General features: G+C 41.5%; 1 protein-coding gene across 1 annotated transcript in view; it reads left to right on the top strand.

Moving 5' to 3' along the window:
• LOC309562157 (inter-alpha-trypsin inhibitor heavy chain H3-like) overlaps window positions 1–608 on the top strand; it is a 176,211-nt gene extending 175,603 nt beyond the window's left edge. The window contains exon 19 of the mRNA XM_082266282.1: window positions 362–608. Coding sequence (XP_082122408.1) covers window positions 362–503 — 142 coding nt within the window. The 3' untranslated portion in view covers window positions 504–608. The remainder of the gene's footprint in view (window positions 1–361) is intronic.
• Window positions 609–18,311: the final 17,703 nt, after the last annotated feature.

Raw genomic sequence — 18,311 nt, 5'->3', positions numbered from 1 at the left:
CTTCATCAGGTCTCAACATAGGATAAGATTTGGAAAGATTTAAATAAACAGTGACTTTACAGATCTACAGTATATTAGAACCAGTACTGAATTTTCCACATGGGGTAACACCTTGAAAGCATCTGCTGAGCAGCAATGGAGACTTTTGTTGTCATATCACATACGTTTTTTATTATACAGTTGTCCACACTGTTATGATGAGGCCCAAAGCCAGATTCCTAGGAACGTAGCTGTCTCCCAGCAGTTGTTAATGCTTGTTAAAATAAACCAGCACAATACATTACATATCTTATCATGCATAAATGTTGTTATATATGATTGTAGCAGATGTATAAGCTTATGTATTACTTTAATATTTTAGGGGTTCACAAAAAGATTATGAGAGTGATTACAGGAATGGCAAAAAGGTCCCTTGCTGGTTTGTACACTCCAACGCAGAAGGGCTGATTGACGGCACTCATAAAGATTATATTGTAACCGATATCTTCTACATCGGAAGTTAAGAAATTTATAATCTCCCTCTTGTCTTCAGCATGAATTCATTTTTTAAGGAATAATTCTGTATTCATGTTTATTTTCTATTGAATAAATAATTGCTGATTACTGTACTCTTTGTGATATACCATTTTAGAAGCAAAATTGTCCCCTTTACATTTGCAAATTGGCTTTCTTGGCTTTATGTTCAGTTTAAACATGACTTACAGAACAGTTAAGCCCCGTACACATAGGCTGAATGTCAGGAGTCATCGGCCTATTAAAAATAAAAAAAAATAAAAAAACGGCCAGCATTCAGCCCATCTGTATGCCACCCTGTTTGATAAACACCAGGCGTTTGGCCGGCTTCTGTCGGACGTGCATGCTGGCAAACCAGCCAATGGCAGAGAGCGCTGATCGGAGTGTTCTGGCAAGGGGGTGGCCCCCTGTCAGACCACAAGAGCTCAGCAGGGGAGATTGTTTTACTAACTTCAGATAGTTAGTACAGCGGCCCCTACTGGAGCTGACAGCAGGTTACCAAGTTTTTAAAGCTGGCTATACACTATAGTATCCAGAGATGTATAGTAACTAAGTAAAACTACTTCACTACTGTACTTAAGTACCAAAAGGCGGTATCTGTACTTTCCTAGAGTAGAATTTTTTTCTCCTACTTCCACTTTTACTTCACTACATTTTTTCAATGATTTCAATACTTCTACTCCAATATTTTTTTTTTTTGTGCTGCATAGTTACTTGTTACAATTATAAAAATTACCACTGCCAGAACAGTAGATGGCAGGTTTCATGAAGCTCAAAACATGTGTATTATCAGCGCATACGAAAATAAATGCTACTGTATGTATAAATAAAAGCTTCATTTGAAATAATAAAAAACAATATGATGTTCAAACTTTTGACTTCTTTCTTTAATAACTACATAACACAGTACTTGTACTTTTACTTTCAGTACTTGAGTAGCAAAATTAAAAAACTTGCAATACTTAAGTACAAAAAATGTTGAATACTTTAGTACTTCTACTCAAGTTACTTTTTGATTGAGCACTTCCACTTCTACTCAAGTCACTTTTTGATCGAGCACTTGTACTTTTACTGAAGTATGGGTTTTGAGTACTTTATACAACTCTGATAGTATCTGTATGTGCAATATCTGTACATTTTTCTTTAGAGTTACCAAAACTGTATAATTATGAGGACAAACCTAAGCAACCTGTTCAATTAGTATGAAATCAAGCAGCCCCTTACACTATTACATAGTTTTTGTTAGATCTAAAGATGGTTGTACAATCAGATTGTATAAGTGTATGGTCAGCTTAAGTGAGAAAATGCATATTTGCATCTTCTTTGACTGGCAGGTTAAAACTACAGAATCAGCAAAATAAAAAAATGTATTTTACCGAGAAAAAAATCTCTAAACAAGAATAAGGACATAAAAAAATTAAAAGCAACTACAAAAAAAAACAGCAAATATCTTAAATTCCGTGCACATGGATCAGTGCTATTAAATTTTGTGACAGCAAACCTAAAATAAAATTAGTCAGTTGAAGTGACATCTTTTGCTCATTGAGCAAAAGAGCCGCTGGCGATATGTTTTTTTTTTTTTTTCTAATTTTCCCATTGCAGTTACAATGTTATAACACATGGTGGCAGTGCTGACTTTTTATAACACAGACCCATGCTAAAAGAGTGTATGCTGTAAGATTTATATAGGTACTGTATTGTTTATGTATTCTAGTGCCAATGTGTTTCTAAACTTTCCAGATTAGTTCCTTATCCAGTATATCTTTTTTATTTACTTATAGCAAACAAAATGTTTAAAAGTACTTAGATCCGATTTAATCATGTTTTTGTTTGCCAAAACTTTGAACTCTTATTCAAATAAACTTTTACTCTTTGAGAAACTTAGCATTTTCTGTCCCTGTGACCACATGGGAAGGAATGGAAAATCCTACTAATAGTGACACCGTCATAAGACACAGATATATGTTCTAACCCTTCCCCCACCATTTGGAAACGAAAAACAGAATGTTTTACTGGATTTAGGTTTTAAAACATTTAGCTGTTTCTTACTTTCCTAAAAATTCTTCACTGGCAAAGACTAGTTTGCTTGAGTTCCCTGATCTGCATACCTGCTGCAGTAATTTTTAGGATGTTACATCTTCCCGTGTAAATTTTCAATATTTTATCTGTTATGGGCAAGCATAGGGGACGTGGACTAACACTCACTGCATATTATGGGCAATGATATATTGCAGGAAAATCTTTTACACCAAATCCCCATGACACTGGGTGACTTCAGTGCAGTACTAATTAAAATAGAAAAAAAATTGGCGCAATCAAACAAATATTAGCAAAATGTATAAACCCTAATGGCAGCTAACATAAAGTGTCTTTCACTAAACACATAAAAGAAATATAACTAAAATAAATGCAGCGCCAAAAAACTTGATGGTATTATTGTAACCAATCTGTGCATAATAAGTGCTAATCAATACTGATCAATATAATACTGTGCAATACCAAAAAAGAAAGTGCTAAATAAATAAGTGAATCAAAGAAAAATCCATGTAAACAAAAGTTATGGGACAATTTTTTTCAGTGAGATTCCACCATGCCGTGCCGAAAAAATCAATAAAATGCTGGTGCAAAAAATCCACAATTATAAGGTGCTGGTGTGTACTTCCCAATTTGGTTCCAACGGTGTGAAAAAAAAAAAAAAAAAAAACACAATATGTGTGCAGCTTTCCCTTTTAAGTGAAACAAACCACTTAGGACAAACATAGAATTTAAGTGTCCATTCACACTACCGCGACTTGTCAGGCGACTTGTCAGCCTGACAAGTCGCGGTCCATTGTGTGCTACAGGAACCGTTCTAATAGACTCAAGTCGCTCCGACTTAGAAAAAGGTTCCTACTTTGGGGCGACCTGGAGCGACTTACATAGACATTCATTATATGCAGTGGCGGTTCTACATTAAATTGCTCCCCGAGCAAGACTCCCTCCCGGCGCCCCCCCCCCCAAAAAAAAAAAATAACATGACAACATAACAATAAATGAAGAGTGCCACAGCATTGCCCCCAATAAATGCAGAGTGCCACAGCATTGCCTCCAATAAATGCAGAGTGCCACAGCATTGCCCCCAATAAATGCAGAGTGCCACAGCAATGCCCCCAATAAATGCAGAGTGCCACAGCATTGCCCCCAATAAATGCAGAGTGCCACAGCATTGCCCCCAATAAATGCAGAGTGCCACAGCAATGCCCCCAATAAATGCAGAGTGCCACAGCAATGCCCCCAATAAATGCAGAGTGCCACAGCATTGCCCCCAATAAATGCAGAGTGCCACAGCAATGCCCCCAATAAATGCAGAGTGCCACAGCATTGCCCTCTTTCAATGTAGAGATGCCAGCGTGCCACCTTTCAATGCAGAGCGCCAGCGTTCCCCCCGCGAGACCCGTCCGTGCACTTACCTCACTTCTCTTCAGTTCAGTCCCCGGATTCCCCGCGTCTCCTCAGTCCTCCCACGGCGCCTCCTCCTCGGCCAATGGCGTGGGGTTTGCCTCTCGGCCAATCAGGAAGCGGGAGGACCCGCTCCCTGATTGGCCAGGAGGAGGATCAGTGTGACAATAGCGAATTTTCATTCGCTATTGTCACACAATGGGTGGGCACGGGGGGGTAGCAATGCTCTGCTCCTCGGCTCGGCTGCCACAGTGAAATTATTCAAAGTTCCTCGGGCGGCCCGGTACCATTTGATCCACAGACCGGTACCGGTACCGGTCCGTGGCCCGGGGGTTGGGGAACACTGTCATGCCGCCCCCCACGTGTCATGAAAAAATGCCACCCCGGGCGGCTGCCCCGTTCGCCCATGCCTAAAACTGCCACTGATTATATGAAGTCCGTGCAAGTCGCGCCGAAGTTGCGGTGCATGCGACTTCACAGGTCGCCCCCGAAGTCGTGCCGCGTTAGTGTGAACCGGCACAAAAAAAAAGTAAGGCGTTACTATTACACCACAATAAATTATGAAAGTGATTTCAAATTGTAAATTAAAATATATATGTTTGAATATGTGTCCAACAATGTGAAATAGTCCTTTCAAAAGTCCTCCACCATGCTCACAAATTTGTGGTGAATTCTTAACCTTATGTAAGTGCTCCACCACATTGCGAATAAAATGCCCACCCACCAACCGTGAGCCTTTAACAAACCTCAAGCATTTAAGATGAGATGATACCTGATTATTATTAAGTGGCCATATGGTGGCCACTTGAAAAACAATCTAAGGAATTCCATCAGGTAGCATCCTAAATGCTTGAGGCTTGTTAAAGGCTGCTCTATTTTATGAAAATTGCTCTATATTAAGACTGCCTTTTCCGCTGAAGTTGAAATGGCAAACTTGCCAGCCTAATTAGAAAGCTGTTTACACGCCCTTTAAGAAAATCTCAGTTTAATCCAATAAGGGACCACAAAGTGTTGGGATGCTGGGTCCTTGAGTAGGTTCCTGGTATAATTGAGGGAGAAAGATATATTTGGAGTGCCTGCTGTTTTTGGATCCATCATGTTACAATGTAATGGCCACCTAAAAAAATGATCTAAGAAATTCCATCGGGTACCATCCTAACTGCTTGAGACTTGTTAAGGGCTCATGGTTGGTGAGTGTGCATTTTATTGGCAATGTGGTGGACCACTCACATAAGGTTAAGAAGTCACCATATATTTGTGGGCACAGTGATTGGAGGAATTTTGAAAGGACTGTTTCACATTGTTGGACAATTATATTCATATATATATATATATATATATATATATATATATATATATATATATATATTTTGATTTGCAATATTTGAAATCACTTTTATGATTTATTGTATTGTAACAGTAGTGCCTTACTTTTTAATTCTTTATATGAAGAAATATGTCAAATAGAATAGTCACTGAAAACTTTCAAAGAAGTACTGATAAATAAATTAAGTGGTAAATGAATGGGATTTGTCACTTGGCAGGTGCTCACACTACGCATAGATTTTCTAGCTTGTGGAGCAACAAAGTGCCAGCAGACTGGGGCAGGTTAACTAAGCAGATTACCCCTTTACACACACACACACACACACACACACACACACACACATAGTAGCTGTCACCATGTGTTTTAGCAGAAACACATACAATTCCCCGCATTTACTGTTACATTTTTGACCTTTAAGGCTGAGTTCACACTGGTGCGAATCGGATTCAGGTTTCCCCGCATCCAATTTGCATGTCAGGAGACTGTGACAGGCTCTCAATTGAGCCAGTTCACACTGCACCAGGATGGAAGCGGAGCGGTTTGCAGAAGGGTGCTCTGCGTCTTCTGGTCCATTTCAGGTCCGTATTCAGCCAAAAATTAGAACCGAATTTGGACCTGAAACGGTGAACAGTGATGCACAGGACCCCCTGCTGTGAGCTGCTCCGCACAGTGTGAACCCAGCCTAAAAAGTTCCTGCATCATTCACTGCCACACCCAGATAGGAATGTAACAGAGTCTACACAATGGTAACTCTTCACAAAGGATAAGTTCTTCTAGTTAGAGCATTCAGAGATTCAGCTTAACAATTTTTAAATACCATTTTCATGAAAAGTGGTGCAAGACATACAGAAACAATATTACAAAACAACCACAGTAAAATAAAGGGCTTTTTAGAATTGAAAAATATTTAAGTGTAGCCCTTTGGTTCAGAGTTTGAATCACTTTCAGTGTAAATCTGACCTGCAGAGTCACTGGCCCTCACAAATTATTCTTAGTATTCTTTCATAGTTAGGGTGGTAAAACAAGAGCTCAGAGTTTCCAAATGAAACAACTTTTCTTTTTCATAAAGAGGGTGTCGCAGAACTAACCCTGCCCAATCAAAGGGTCCAAGGTGTGTTGTAAAGGTGTTTTAGAAAGTATTCTATTATGCTCAGCAGACACACCCCTAGACACCAAATATGATATAGTTCTTATGCATATTATAGACAGGTGTTTGCACCGGTAATGCATTTTGACAGTACCAAAACAAGTCTCGCCTACATGCGGTGTCAGTGCCTGCCTGAACGAGGCCTAAAAACCCCTGTTTTTATAGAAGTTCATGCATTCTGCTTGTAAAAAAAAGCTGAAGTAAGGTTTTAACAGAATCAGTAAAAAAAAAAAACTGAAAAAAATATGAGGAGTCTTGAGAGGAGGTTATGTGATGTTTTCAGAAAGCTGTGTACAGCACCCTGCTTTCCCTTCCCTCCAGCCATGTTCTGCATAAAGAAGCACATAGACTCAGTGATGACATTTCTGGGTCTGAAATAAGCTATTGTCAGGGAAATGGCCATAGAAGAACTAGCAATGTTTCCAATATTCATCATGGGTGCATCTGGCGAACATCACTGCGCAATGGCGCATGTAGCGCGAACTGCGAAAACAGGCGAACGTGCTTGCGCAATGGCGCGCGCACGGCGTGACAAATGCTGGCATCCACTGACCTGTTTAAACCTGAAGCTGTGAGCACTAGATTGCTCGATTATAAGTAGCTCCCCCGTGTTTCCTGATCCTTCGACCTCCCGTTACCGATCCGACTTGCCTTGACCTGCTTATCCTGATCTCCTGGTTTGACCTTTGGCTTGTTCTTCTGACTCTCTCCTGTTGCTCCATTGTGATTGACCCTGGCTTGGCTTCCAGACCCTGCTTATACCCGTCCACCCGTGTATGACCCTGGCTTGTTCCAGTTCTGTTATCTGAATCTGCTACTGACTGATCTACCATGTATGACCCCTGGCCTGGCTCCTGGTTCTGTTTCCGGTCTGCCCTGCTGCCAAGTACGCCTGGTGGCACCCAAGTACACCTGCCCTACAGTGCATCATGCTTATTCCAGCTACCATCCGGTGATCAGCTCTTCAGACTACAGCAATTGTCAAAGCAAGCTTCTTTGGGCACTGCATTCCCTGTACCACCCTTGCCACGCCCCTTAAAGTAATATTGTACAAAAAAAAATGAGTGGATAAACCCACAAGTGCTTTTTTACCACTACTATTACTTTAAATTGGCTTCTGGAATTAATAAATGCAGCAATTTAGAAATTGGAAGAAAGGTTTAGCAATGAAAAAAAACTTTTTTTGATAGAGAAGTAGTGCATTGTATATACAACTATATAGATCATACCAAAACGAGGGACAAATGAGGAGGAAAAGGGACAGAGGGACTTTGTTCTGAATTAGGGACAGTCCCTCAAAATCAGGGAAAGTTGGGAGCTATGCATTAGAATGTTTTTAGTGTTCCCTCCCTCCTTGGTGTGTTCCAGCATCTCATCATGTTGCTTTTCCATAATATAGAGATTTGGAAAAAAAAAACATTTTCCTAATAGTCACAGTAGATAAGCAGACTCAGGATTTCAGGCAAAGAGATCTCACTAACAGGTTCCCAAGAGACAATCACTAAAAGATTATCAAGAGACAAGAGACTGTCAGTTGGTTTAGCTCCCCAGCACCTAACTGTGGGGGTGGGGTAGGTGCATCCTGCCAACTATGCCAAGTTGTGGGTGGGGCCTACGCGTCTGCACGTGGGGGTACCTTTCTTGCAAGTGTACATTCATCAATGCCGGGGACCAGGTGGGGCCACATTCATGTGAACGTCAACGTTATGGCAGTACCCCGGCTCGTACATTGTGTGCAGCTGTGAAACATATAGAGTTCCTCTGTGAAGCATTCCAACCCATGTCACTACACACCTTGCTTGATGAAGGTTGCATTTAGGAGGGACACTTCTGAGCCTGTGCCCTCTCCACTCGTTCAGTAAAACTCGCTCCCAGTGACAAAATGGGGTCCTGCCGAGCACCAGCGCAGACCGCATGCATGCTCAAAATTAACTCCTTCTCTCTCCCATAGCATGCAGCTAGGTACAGGGGGTCTCTGTACTGCAGGTTACTTAAGGGTAACTGCTAGGGGGGGAGCCTGATCCCCTCGCTACCGGAGGACCCGTCACCTTTGCTAACTAACTAATGCAGGCTGCCCAGGTTCATAACTTCGGGAGAAGCAAAGTCCATTCAGCAAGATTCCAGTAATGGTAGGTTCCTAGTATGCGGAGAATCCCAGCAGGGTGACCCAGAAGGGAGCCACGTGCTCCAGTAGGAGTCCTCCCCTAACATTTATCTGGCTTACAGCAGGGGGGCAGGTTTCAGAAATCCCAAGAAAGAGTCTAGACACAGGCAGAGGCGTAACTAGAACCTTCAGGGCCCTGGTGCAAGAAACCATGAAGGGCCCCCCCGGACCCCTGGACGGGGCCCTTCCCTTCAAGCCTTGGGCTCTTCCCACTGATCCTGGGGCCCTTTACTCTCATTTCGGGGCCCTTTCACAAGTTCTGCACTGGGCCCCCTTCCTGCCATCTTGGGGCTTCCCAATGGTGGTGGAATGCCAGGGCCCCGGTCGCAGATTTAACCTTTGCGATCCTGGAAGTTCACCCACTGGTGTCAGTCGTTTGTATTTTTTGGTATTTTAATTGTATTATTTTTTATCATTTTATTTTATTTTTTTACAATGTCACTGACTATGACTCTGTCCATTCAGAAAGGGAAGGAACTGGTAAATGACATATTTACCGACCCCTTCCTGGTTATCAATTGTGAACCATCCCCTTCAGCAGCCAGCAGGAGAGGGGAGGGAGCACAGTGAGGGGGGGGGGCAGCACAGTAGGGGCGGGGGACCAGGGAAGCACACAGGGGCCCAAAGACAGCAGAATACAAGTGAAGTGGATAGGAGGAGTGGTGGGGGCAGCATGCTAGCTACAGGAGGAAAAAGGAGGACAGTGATTCCTCTACATGCTGCCCCTCCTATACAGGTGTACAGGGGAGCTGCATGGGCCCCCTGGAGCATGGGGCCCAGTTGCGATTGCAACCCCTGCAACCCCTGTAGTTATGCCCCTGGACAAAGGGAACCCCTTGCCATCTCAGGCAGCTTGTAACTTGTCTGTATAATTACACAGTGTTATGAATACAACAGAAGAAATGTATTTAAAGTGATTGTAGAGTCTTGTTTTAAAATTAAAAAAAAACAAACATGTTATACTTACCTGCTCTGTGCAGTTGGTTTTGCACAGGGCAGCCCGGACTCTCCTCTTCGCGGGTCCCTCGTCGCTGCTCCTGGCCCCTCCCTCTTGTCGAGTGCCCCCACAGCAAGCAGCTCCGTTTTGTCCTTTTAGCTGTGATTTCGCCCCGCCCCCTCTCTCTCCTGATTGGTTAACGGACCTTGATTGACAAGTGTTTAAACTTACTGGGATAAGAATTATAACAAATAGTTTACTGGAAAATGCTTAAGTTATTGTGCTTAATGTGTTAGACTAAAACATGCTGAGGGTTTAAACCCTATTTAAAAACTAGCCATCATTTTAGAAATTGTGCAAACACTGTATGGTATGTCTGACATTGCCCTGTGTTAGAGCAACCAGTGACTAATCAGGTACGTATGTCCTAGATAAGCAATATTTCTTCTGTAGTTCATATTTTTTCCTGCACTTCCGCCTGATACTGCCTCATGAGAGCCACTTTTGACAACATCAATTGGAATAGTTAGTCATAGAAGGGTTTAAAGCTTAATTAGTAAAGCAGTGTAACATATCACCAGACTAGTTCAGCAGGATATTTTGTAACTAAAACTCAAGGGCATGAAAGTTCTGTCATTAAAGCAGCATAGAGCAAAGACGTACCTTGCTTGAAACAGAATCCACTTGGCCAGATTCCTATTGACCTTCACAGTGCATTGGTTGTGACAAAGTGAACAAGAATAATTATTTTAATAAGGTAAACAGAAATGTGTAAATTGCAATAAACCATAGCAACCATCAAATTATTTGGTATTACAAATGTAAAATCAAATTACTGTACCTGGTATTGGTTATTATACTTTGTGTTCTTTACATGACCTTATCTGTTCCTAAAGAAGAACTCCAACTTTTCCTCCCTATAACAATAGATGCATTGTGCATGTAAATGAATCACAACCCTACCGTCAGTTTATGTGTAACTTACCTCCTTTAGCTGTATAGAGCAGGTTTCTGTGTGATGTCACTCCTCTTTTTGGCTGAATTTCAAATTTCTCTGACTTCCTGTTTTATTCCCTCGACCAGTCCTGATACTACATGTCCCATGATCCTTTGAGCCTCTGTAGTTTCAGGGCGGGCTATGGAAGTCACTTATACCAGTGGGTCAGTCCTAGGGTTAGTGTGGGTGCTTCTGGGCCTTCATGTGGGTGGTGGTATGATAAATGTATCATACCTCCTCCTTTGACATTCCTGTTTTGTAGCATGCCAAAGAAGTATAGCTTACTGCAAGACTACAGAGGAAGGGCTAAGGGCTATGGGCTATGGGAGGGTATTATGAAGGTGTTTCCTTCATATGTAAATGTAAATGTTTAGATACTTTCTGTAGATGTGACTGGGCGGGATTAGGTGCTAATTAGGATGTATTCAATCCCACCCACCATCAGAGCTGTAAAGGAAGTTACATCATTTGCAGAGTCTGAAAGACTACAAAGGGGAGTGTTATAGACTCTAGCTGCTGCAGGAAGTGGCTGTGGAAGGGAGGGAATCTATCAGCAGGATATACAGTGTCACATGATACAAAGCCACAACTAAACCCAGAATATCAGAGCATCTGCAGACAACAGAGCAACATGGCACAGAGGTATGATCTATGCTGTTATTGATCATTCCATTCAGTTCTAGTGAAAAAATAAAGTTGGAGTTCAGCTGTAAATTTGATTGATTGTTTTTTAACTAATGTTATAGAGTAGTTGGCAACCTATGATTTTAAGGTCATGGCACTCTTAAAAGAGAAGTAGAGCCAAAGATCTTTTGGCCCTACTTTTCCTGTGGGTCACAGGAGGGCATTTTGTTCTGCACTTCTGTGAGCCTGCTGTTGGCTAATATCACAGAGCCAGTTCAGACTCTGGAGAGATTCTGACTTTAGTCCACCCAGATGCTTATCAGCAAGTCGCTGATAGCCTAAGCCAGCTGCTACAGCCCCCCTCCACTCCAGTAGGTACTGGAGGGTCAAAGTAGAGAGCCGGTGGCTAACAGTCATTAGCTCTCTGCTCAGTGAAAACTGAGAACCTAGCAATCAGTGGTCTTTGATCACTCAGTTCTTGGTCTTAGAGGCGGCATTGGACCGATGCTGTATAATAAAAGATTTTTCTTTTATTATACCCAAACTTCTCTTTACAGAAGAATTCCAGATAAGAATATTTCATACATAGATACATTGGTCCAGCTTGGATCAATGTAACTATGCATATACCATAACTGGCCAATGCCACTGGGAGCTTGAAATCACTGAAGAAGACACCACTACTCTTGTGATCTCCACTTGCTTCTGGGCACAGTACCGAGTGGCTGCACTTCTGCTTACTGAACACAGGAGGTTGGACACTCAGCATGGGCACCATTCAGGGAATTTTTGTTTATTGGGGGGTGATTCTTGCGCTGTCCTGGGAGGTGTTATAGTTAATATATGTCTACCCTCGATGCTGTCCGTACCGTTACTGTTGACCATACAGTTATATTAAGTAAATGATATAGAAGCAAGGCACAGCATATTAAATCCAAAGGCGCTTCACTAGTAGCATTGAGGTGAGCAGTTAGCACACCTAGATGTGTTGAGCACAGAAGACCACTAAATCGCACCAGGTGTATAGGTGGAAGGAATTACCCTTTTTTTATCACTGAAGAAGAATAACTTATTATTAGGACACTTGATCACTTTAAATGGACTTTGTTATTTATGCAGTTTAATTTTAACATGTATTTGATTTAATTCCTATGAAGAAATGCTGGGATAATCTATTGATTGGCACAAAGCACTTTGTTATATCACCAAAAGCACTGAAATATAGGTTGATATATATTCTTTTTACACCATAAGCACTGTTATATTTATTATGTTCACATCACCATAATTTTATGAAGACAATTTCACCATTTTATGATTATTTTTATGAAAATATGTGTTTCAATTTAATTTATTGATCAATAATTGCACTTTATATATATATATATTTATTTCTCTAGAGAACTGATTTAATGCACGGTATTTTCACAGTATCACCTTATGCACTTTATAGACTGTATTTATACTGTTTGTTTATTTGATCATTTATTTGTTGTTTAACCAAGACCATCATTATTTATATACTTCATCGATAGGTATATTTAAATTTTATTTTTATCATAAGTTATTTATCCACATTTTTCAGTATTTTAATATACACGTAATACCCCTGAAGCGCGGTACTCCCCCCCCCCGCCTTTACTTACCATTCAGGGAATGTTTCGCATTTTTCGCTTTAAACAAGGTGGAGAGGCGGGGCACTGACATCGTGCTCTCCACCCAATTAGAGCACACTTTGCATTTATTACCAAATAAAGTGATGAGGCTTCCACATGCCCATAGGAGCCAACAAAATCCTTCGGGAAAAAATACACCTCAAAGTGGGAACATTGCAAAGTAAAATTCAGCTTGCCCAATAATGACTATAGCTGCTTAAGGGTCAGTTTATGAGAGACCAGGGAAGCCACAATACATGCCAAATGTCAAATTGCTGAACACCCAACACTATCCTTTCTTGAATGAACCTGAAGCCCCAGCCCCTGCTGAGGCATTGTCTGGCAGAAAGGTTGACTGGCCCACAGTGCCCAAAAACACCACACTTTGAGCTCATTACCCACATCCAAATCCCAATGTAGTTTGTAATCCCAATTAAGCATAAATCCATTGACATGCTTTGGCAAATTTGTTCATTGCACTTAACAAAGGAATTTGCAGATGCCATGTACCATGGCTGCCTACATATTTCTTTCAGTGTAGATATCCTTTGGCTTACAATATATATTGGAAGTTCCAAAGTCTGACATTAGAAGTTGCAGTGAAGTCTAAAAGAACTGGCCAATAATCTGACTGCACGGTCTACTTAGCCTATGTAGATGTGCACTGAAATCTAAGGCTGGGTTCACACTAATGAATAAATAATTTGCATGACAGGAGGCTGTGATCGGCTCTCAATGGAGCCGGTTCACACATCTCCGTGGCGGCTGCGGAGTGGATTGCACAGAGGTCCTGTGTGTCTTAGGCTTAGTTTCAGGTCAGAATTCAAGCAAAACTTTGGCCTAATTCATTCCTGAAACAGAGAACAGGGACGCACTGGACCCCTGCTGTGAGCCGCATGCGAACCAAGTGTGATTCCAGCCTAAAGGTAAAGAAAAGGGAAAATCCATCATTTTGCGATGACATCCGAACAGGAGTAAGAAGGAAATCTTTTCGAAGGGACAACTTTTATGAAAAAAGTTCAACAGGGGATTTCCTTTTACTTTTGAGAGAGATTCTCTTACTTCCTGTTCTGAATGAAGGGCATCAAGCAAACCTTATCAATGGTACCAACTGAAAAATTGGCGGGGGGTACTAATCATTGTCAAGACTTGCTAAAAATTAAAAAAAAATATTTAATTTAGGATAGAAATATACTTTAAGCATAAAGAATCTGACTCTACCTGCTCTTTATAACAAGAGATGGAAAAATTAGGCCACTGACCTGGAAATATATATTCATGTATTCAATCATGGTATTTATTTTGTTTTGACGTCATCAGTCTTTGTTCGCTGTATTCCAACACCTGTTCGGAAAATGTTTTGTGACTTGGCAGACGTAAACACTTGCTATCAGCTGTATCATGTTACAGTATTTGCACAATGTGAAGGGTGACATTATGAAGCTGTCCTGCAAGGTTACTTACTTGGATCATTTCTTGTGCAAGACATACCACTGAATTTAAATTCTGTTATCACAACTCCTAAATCACCTATTTATTTTTTTAAGAGGATTTGTGTATTTGAGTTGTCTGAAAAGAACAGCCAAAGCTGATATTTGTCATTTGATGGTACTCAAGGCCAGATGCTGATCCATAACAGAACGGAGGAAGTATAGAATATGTACCTCAAAGTACTTTCTAGGATTAACACCTTGGACCCTTTAAGGGGTTTAGGATGCCAGAATGCGAGACAGGGTTTATGATCATGTGGCCGCCGTGATTGACTGTTGCAGCAGTCACATGATCAGAAAAAGTTTGACCAGAGCTTTCTGTTACTCACCGGTAACTGTGCTTGAGAGCGTGAAGGGTGTGCACTTTCAGCACAGCTGTATTTGCACTAATGCACTAATACATTAACGCACGCAAATATGCAGCCACTCTGCTCCAAGGCCCACCCGCCGAGAGGCCGCATATTTGCGTGTGGCCGGCACCAATAGGGTAAAATTCCTCAACTCACAACAAGAAAAATAGGCTTTACTTTGCAAAAAGTTAATTTTCTAGCCTTCAAGAAGGTAGGCTTAACTGCATCTTGATAGGCTCCTTCTCTCAGGACTGTGGCTTCAACAGCTATGCCATTAAAGCCAGCAACTGAGAATAAGGAAGGAACACTGTGTTACGTACCTGATAGGAGACTGATATGACAATGTTGGCCTCTCTTGAATCTCCAGCCCAAGCACTCCTGAAAGTGAAACAGATAGTGCCAAGGAACAGGAGCAACACAAGTGTCAATAGATGTTGATGGCAGAATCTTGGGCTGGTGATGCAGACTCAGAAGATTCAACAGAACTTTGAGTTTAGAACAGCAGATGAGGTTAAAGCAAAAGTCTGATTGCGCTGCAGAGCTAGAAGGTGGAGTCCATTAGCGCTACCTTTGGGTCAGAAACACACAGAGATGACTGAAGCTGATGCAGCGAGAGTAAGCACTTGGCATGGAGCCAAGCCAGAGACAGAAGCGTAGTGATGGCTGGTGTCAGCAGCAAGGTACTGGTAAGCAACACACAGAACGAAGATGTGGGTCGGTAGCAGAAATCAGCTACAGGACACAAATCAAAGTACAGGGTACAGCTGAAGACCAGTCAGCACTGGCAGTTAGATCATCCCTTAAATAGGTCACCTGGCACCAATACTGACTCTGGGAGTACATGCACATCTGCACACACACCGTGACACACATGAACAACCATGGCTAATGTTTGTGCAGAAGCATGCTCATGCACATTCCTCTGAGCTAACTGGCTAATAGGAATTCCCTGATACACTGGCCCTTGGGACAGAACATCGGGACAATCCAGAAGGGCCCACAGAAAGTCTGCCAGGAGTCTGGGTATATCTGAGTACCACGTCCCCCTAAGCCAATTTGGTAACATGAGAGACACTGGAATTTTATGAAACCTAAATTATAGGTTAGTGACCAAAATAATGTTTTAATGTCTTTAACCTCCCTGGCGGTATGATTCTTTTGGATTTTAGGTGCTGAAAGCGGTACCATTATTTTGCATGTAATTCTTCTGAATGAGCAGCCCAAACCAACTGTATACATTTATTATATATATTGTATATATATATATATGTATGTATATAGTATAGTATATGTATTAAGAATGCGGGCGGTATGTGGCGGCGGAGCTCTCTCCCGATCGTCTGCGAGCCCCGGCTTAGGTCTCCGGCGACGTGACGTCCGCCGGGGGGTGGAACCGGCGGCAAATTCAAATGTAAAACACACCAAACACACTGATACCATTCAAAATAAAATAAAATCACATTACATTGCCCCCCAGTGCCCTTTCCTGCAGTTTTACTGTACTTTTTATGTAAATATAAATATTTACATTTGAATTTGCCGTTGGTTCCACCCCCCGGCGGACGTCACGTCGCCGGAGACCTAAGCCGGGGCTCGCAGATGATCGGGAGAGAGCTCCGCCGCCGCATACCGCCCGCATTCTTCGCTGGATCCCGGAGAAAAGGTAAGTAAAACCTCTTCCAGGATCCAGCGATCTTCCTAGCGGTACCCCGAGTGTGGCTCGGGGTTACTGCTTTTGGCTCTAAAATCTAACCCCGAGTCACGCTCGGGAATACCGATAGGAAGGTTAAGATATGCATGTGAAATAAATAAACTCCTTACTATTGTCTTGTTTTTATGCATAGCTTTTAATTATATTGTAGCAGCAAACAGTCTTGGGAAACCAGTAATGGACTCTGGACACAGACTTCAGGAAAAAAAATCATTTTTTTTTTTTTTTTTCGCTAATGAAGGCTTAGTGGACTTTTTGCCCAAAAGGCTAAGCCCCGTGTAGAGGGCGGTCACAGCATATATACCAACAATTACATCACAATTCACATTCCCTTTACACCTCTGTTTCCTTAACTCTAAGCCAGTGAGCAAGCAGTATCTGCCGTTTTTCTTTATATACATAGCATCCCTTATCTATCTGACTCATCTTGATAAGGGTATGCTGTCCTCACACACTGTCTACAAGGAGGAAGAGAAGGGTTAGTGACCTAGTTATGTGCAGATGGTGATGTCTCTAGGTACTTTCCAACCGGAGCCATTTTGGTAAACGTAGCTATTTTGTCTGCTGCCACAATATACTGGATATACACAGCCATGGTAAATATCTGCTTCTTAGTAGTACGTTGCAGATTCTCTAAAACTTTACTAGAAGGTATGTCTGGCTTAAAACAATGGATTCTCTGTTTACTCTAATCATGTTCAATACGCACAACGATACCAAAAGTATCACAAGACAGATACCTTATGATCTTTGCCTAAGCTTTAGGTCACATGAGGGAACTCAGGAACAGCACTTTTCTACTGATGGCAAGAAATAGTCATTTGATTTCAAATACATTTAACAGTGTGATTTGGTAATGCAGACACATTCCCTAATAATTTATTTTAAAGAGTCAGTGTTATTAAGTCAATTTAAAGAAATATCTTACCCACTCCCAAACTGCCCTTTGCATCTCCTGTTGTTTATCCTTATCTCACCCTGCTGCCACCCTGCCATGCTCACTGGTAGAAGATAATAATTACTTGTATTTTTGCAATTGTATGTAGAATGGCAAAACCACATTGCTATAGCTTTGAAATGTGCTGCATTGTGGGAAGGCAGGTGAAATGTCACTTACTCCTTGATACCTACCATAGAACTACTAAAATTTGTAAAGAGCAGCAGTGGGGAGAGAAGCAATTGGAGGGTAGTGGAAAACGTAGGTATAGATACTGGAGCTTGTCTGGGAGTGAGTCAAATGAGAGGGCTGCTGATTTTTCTTTTAGATATTTTTATTAAATATATTTCAAAATTCTGTTACTGCAATGGCATGTTAACCTCTTGATGAGATTAGTAAAACTAAAGACATCCTGCAAAACAGTTGTGATCTCTTTTTGGTAAAACATCAAATGTGTATTTGACTAAATAGGTGCTTTCTTTAAAGTGGATGTAAACCTGCTTCATGAAATTTAACTTGGGTTCATATATCTGTAATGTTTACTTATCTCTCTCCAAAGCACGAAGTCCCGTGATTTTCTGCTGCTCTGTTCTTCTGGACTTCACTCCCACAGCTGAAACAGGAAGAACAAATTGTAACATTATGTTCACTTTCTAAAGAATATAGCAAGCTGAAGACAGCAGATATTCATGTAAAACTTATGTAGGGAGATTTGTTTCATTTCTGTGTATCATCTGAGGCTGTTCACTTCACTGGTTATATATGAGGGTTTACATCCACTTTAAGAATTAGTGGGAATGCATGTGCATAGCCCCCAATGTCCTAGATTCCTCTTGACTGTATGAGGAGTTCAACAAAATCCTGGTGTACTGTAGATCTGGGCAATGCCCTGGAACATATTGCTGGAGCTATTGTTCGAGCATCTGGCTCCAGGTCTGTGAATGCCCTTCCACTAACATAAATGCTTTACTATTTCCCTCCATACTGACAGCAATGCCATATTCCCCCACACTGAAACCAA

The sequence above is a fragment of the Pelophylax lessonae genome, assembly GCF_965119305.1.
Source record: "Pelophylax lessonae genome assembly, chromosome: 8".
NCBI classification, from domain to species: domain Eukaryota; kingdom Metazoa; phylum Chordata; class Amphibia; order Anura; family Ranidae; genus Pelophylax; species Pelophylax lessonae.
Note: the sequence above shows the minus strand (reverse complement) of the source record. Positions and strands in the feature narration are given on the sequence as shown.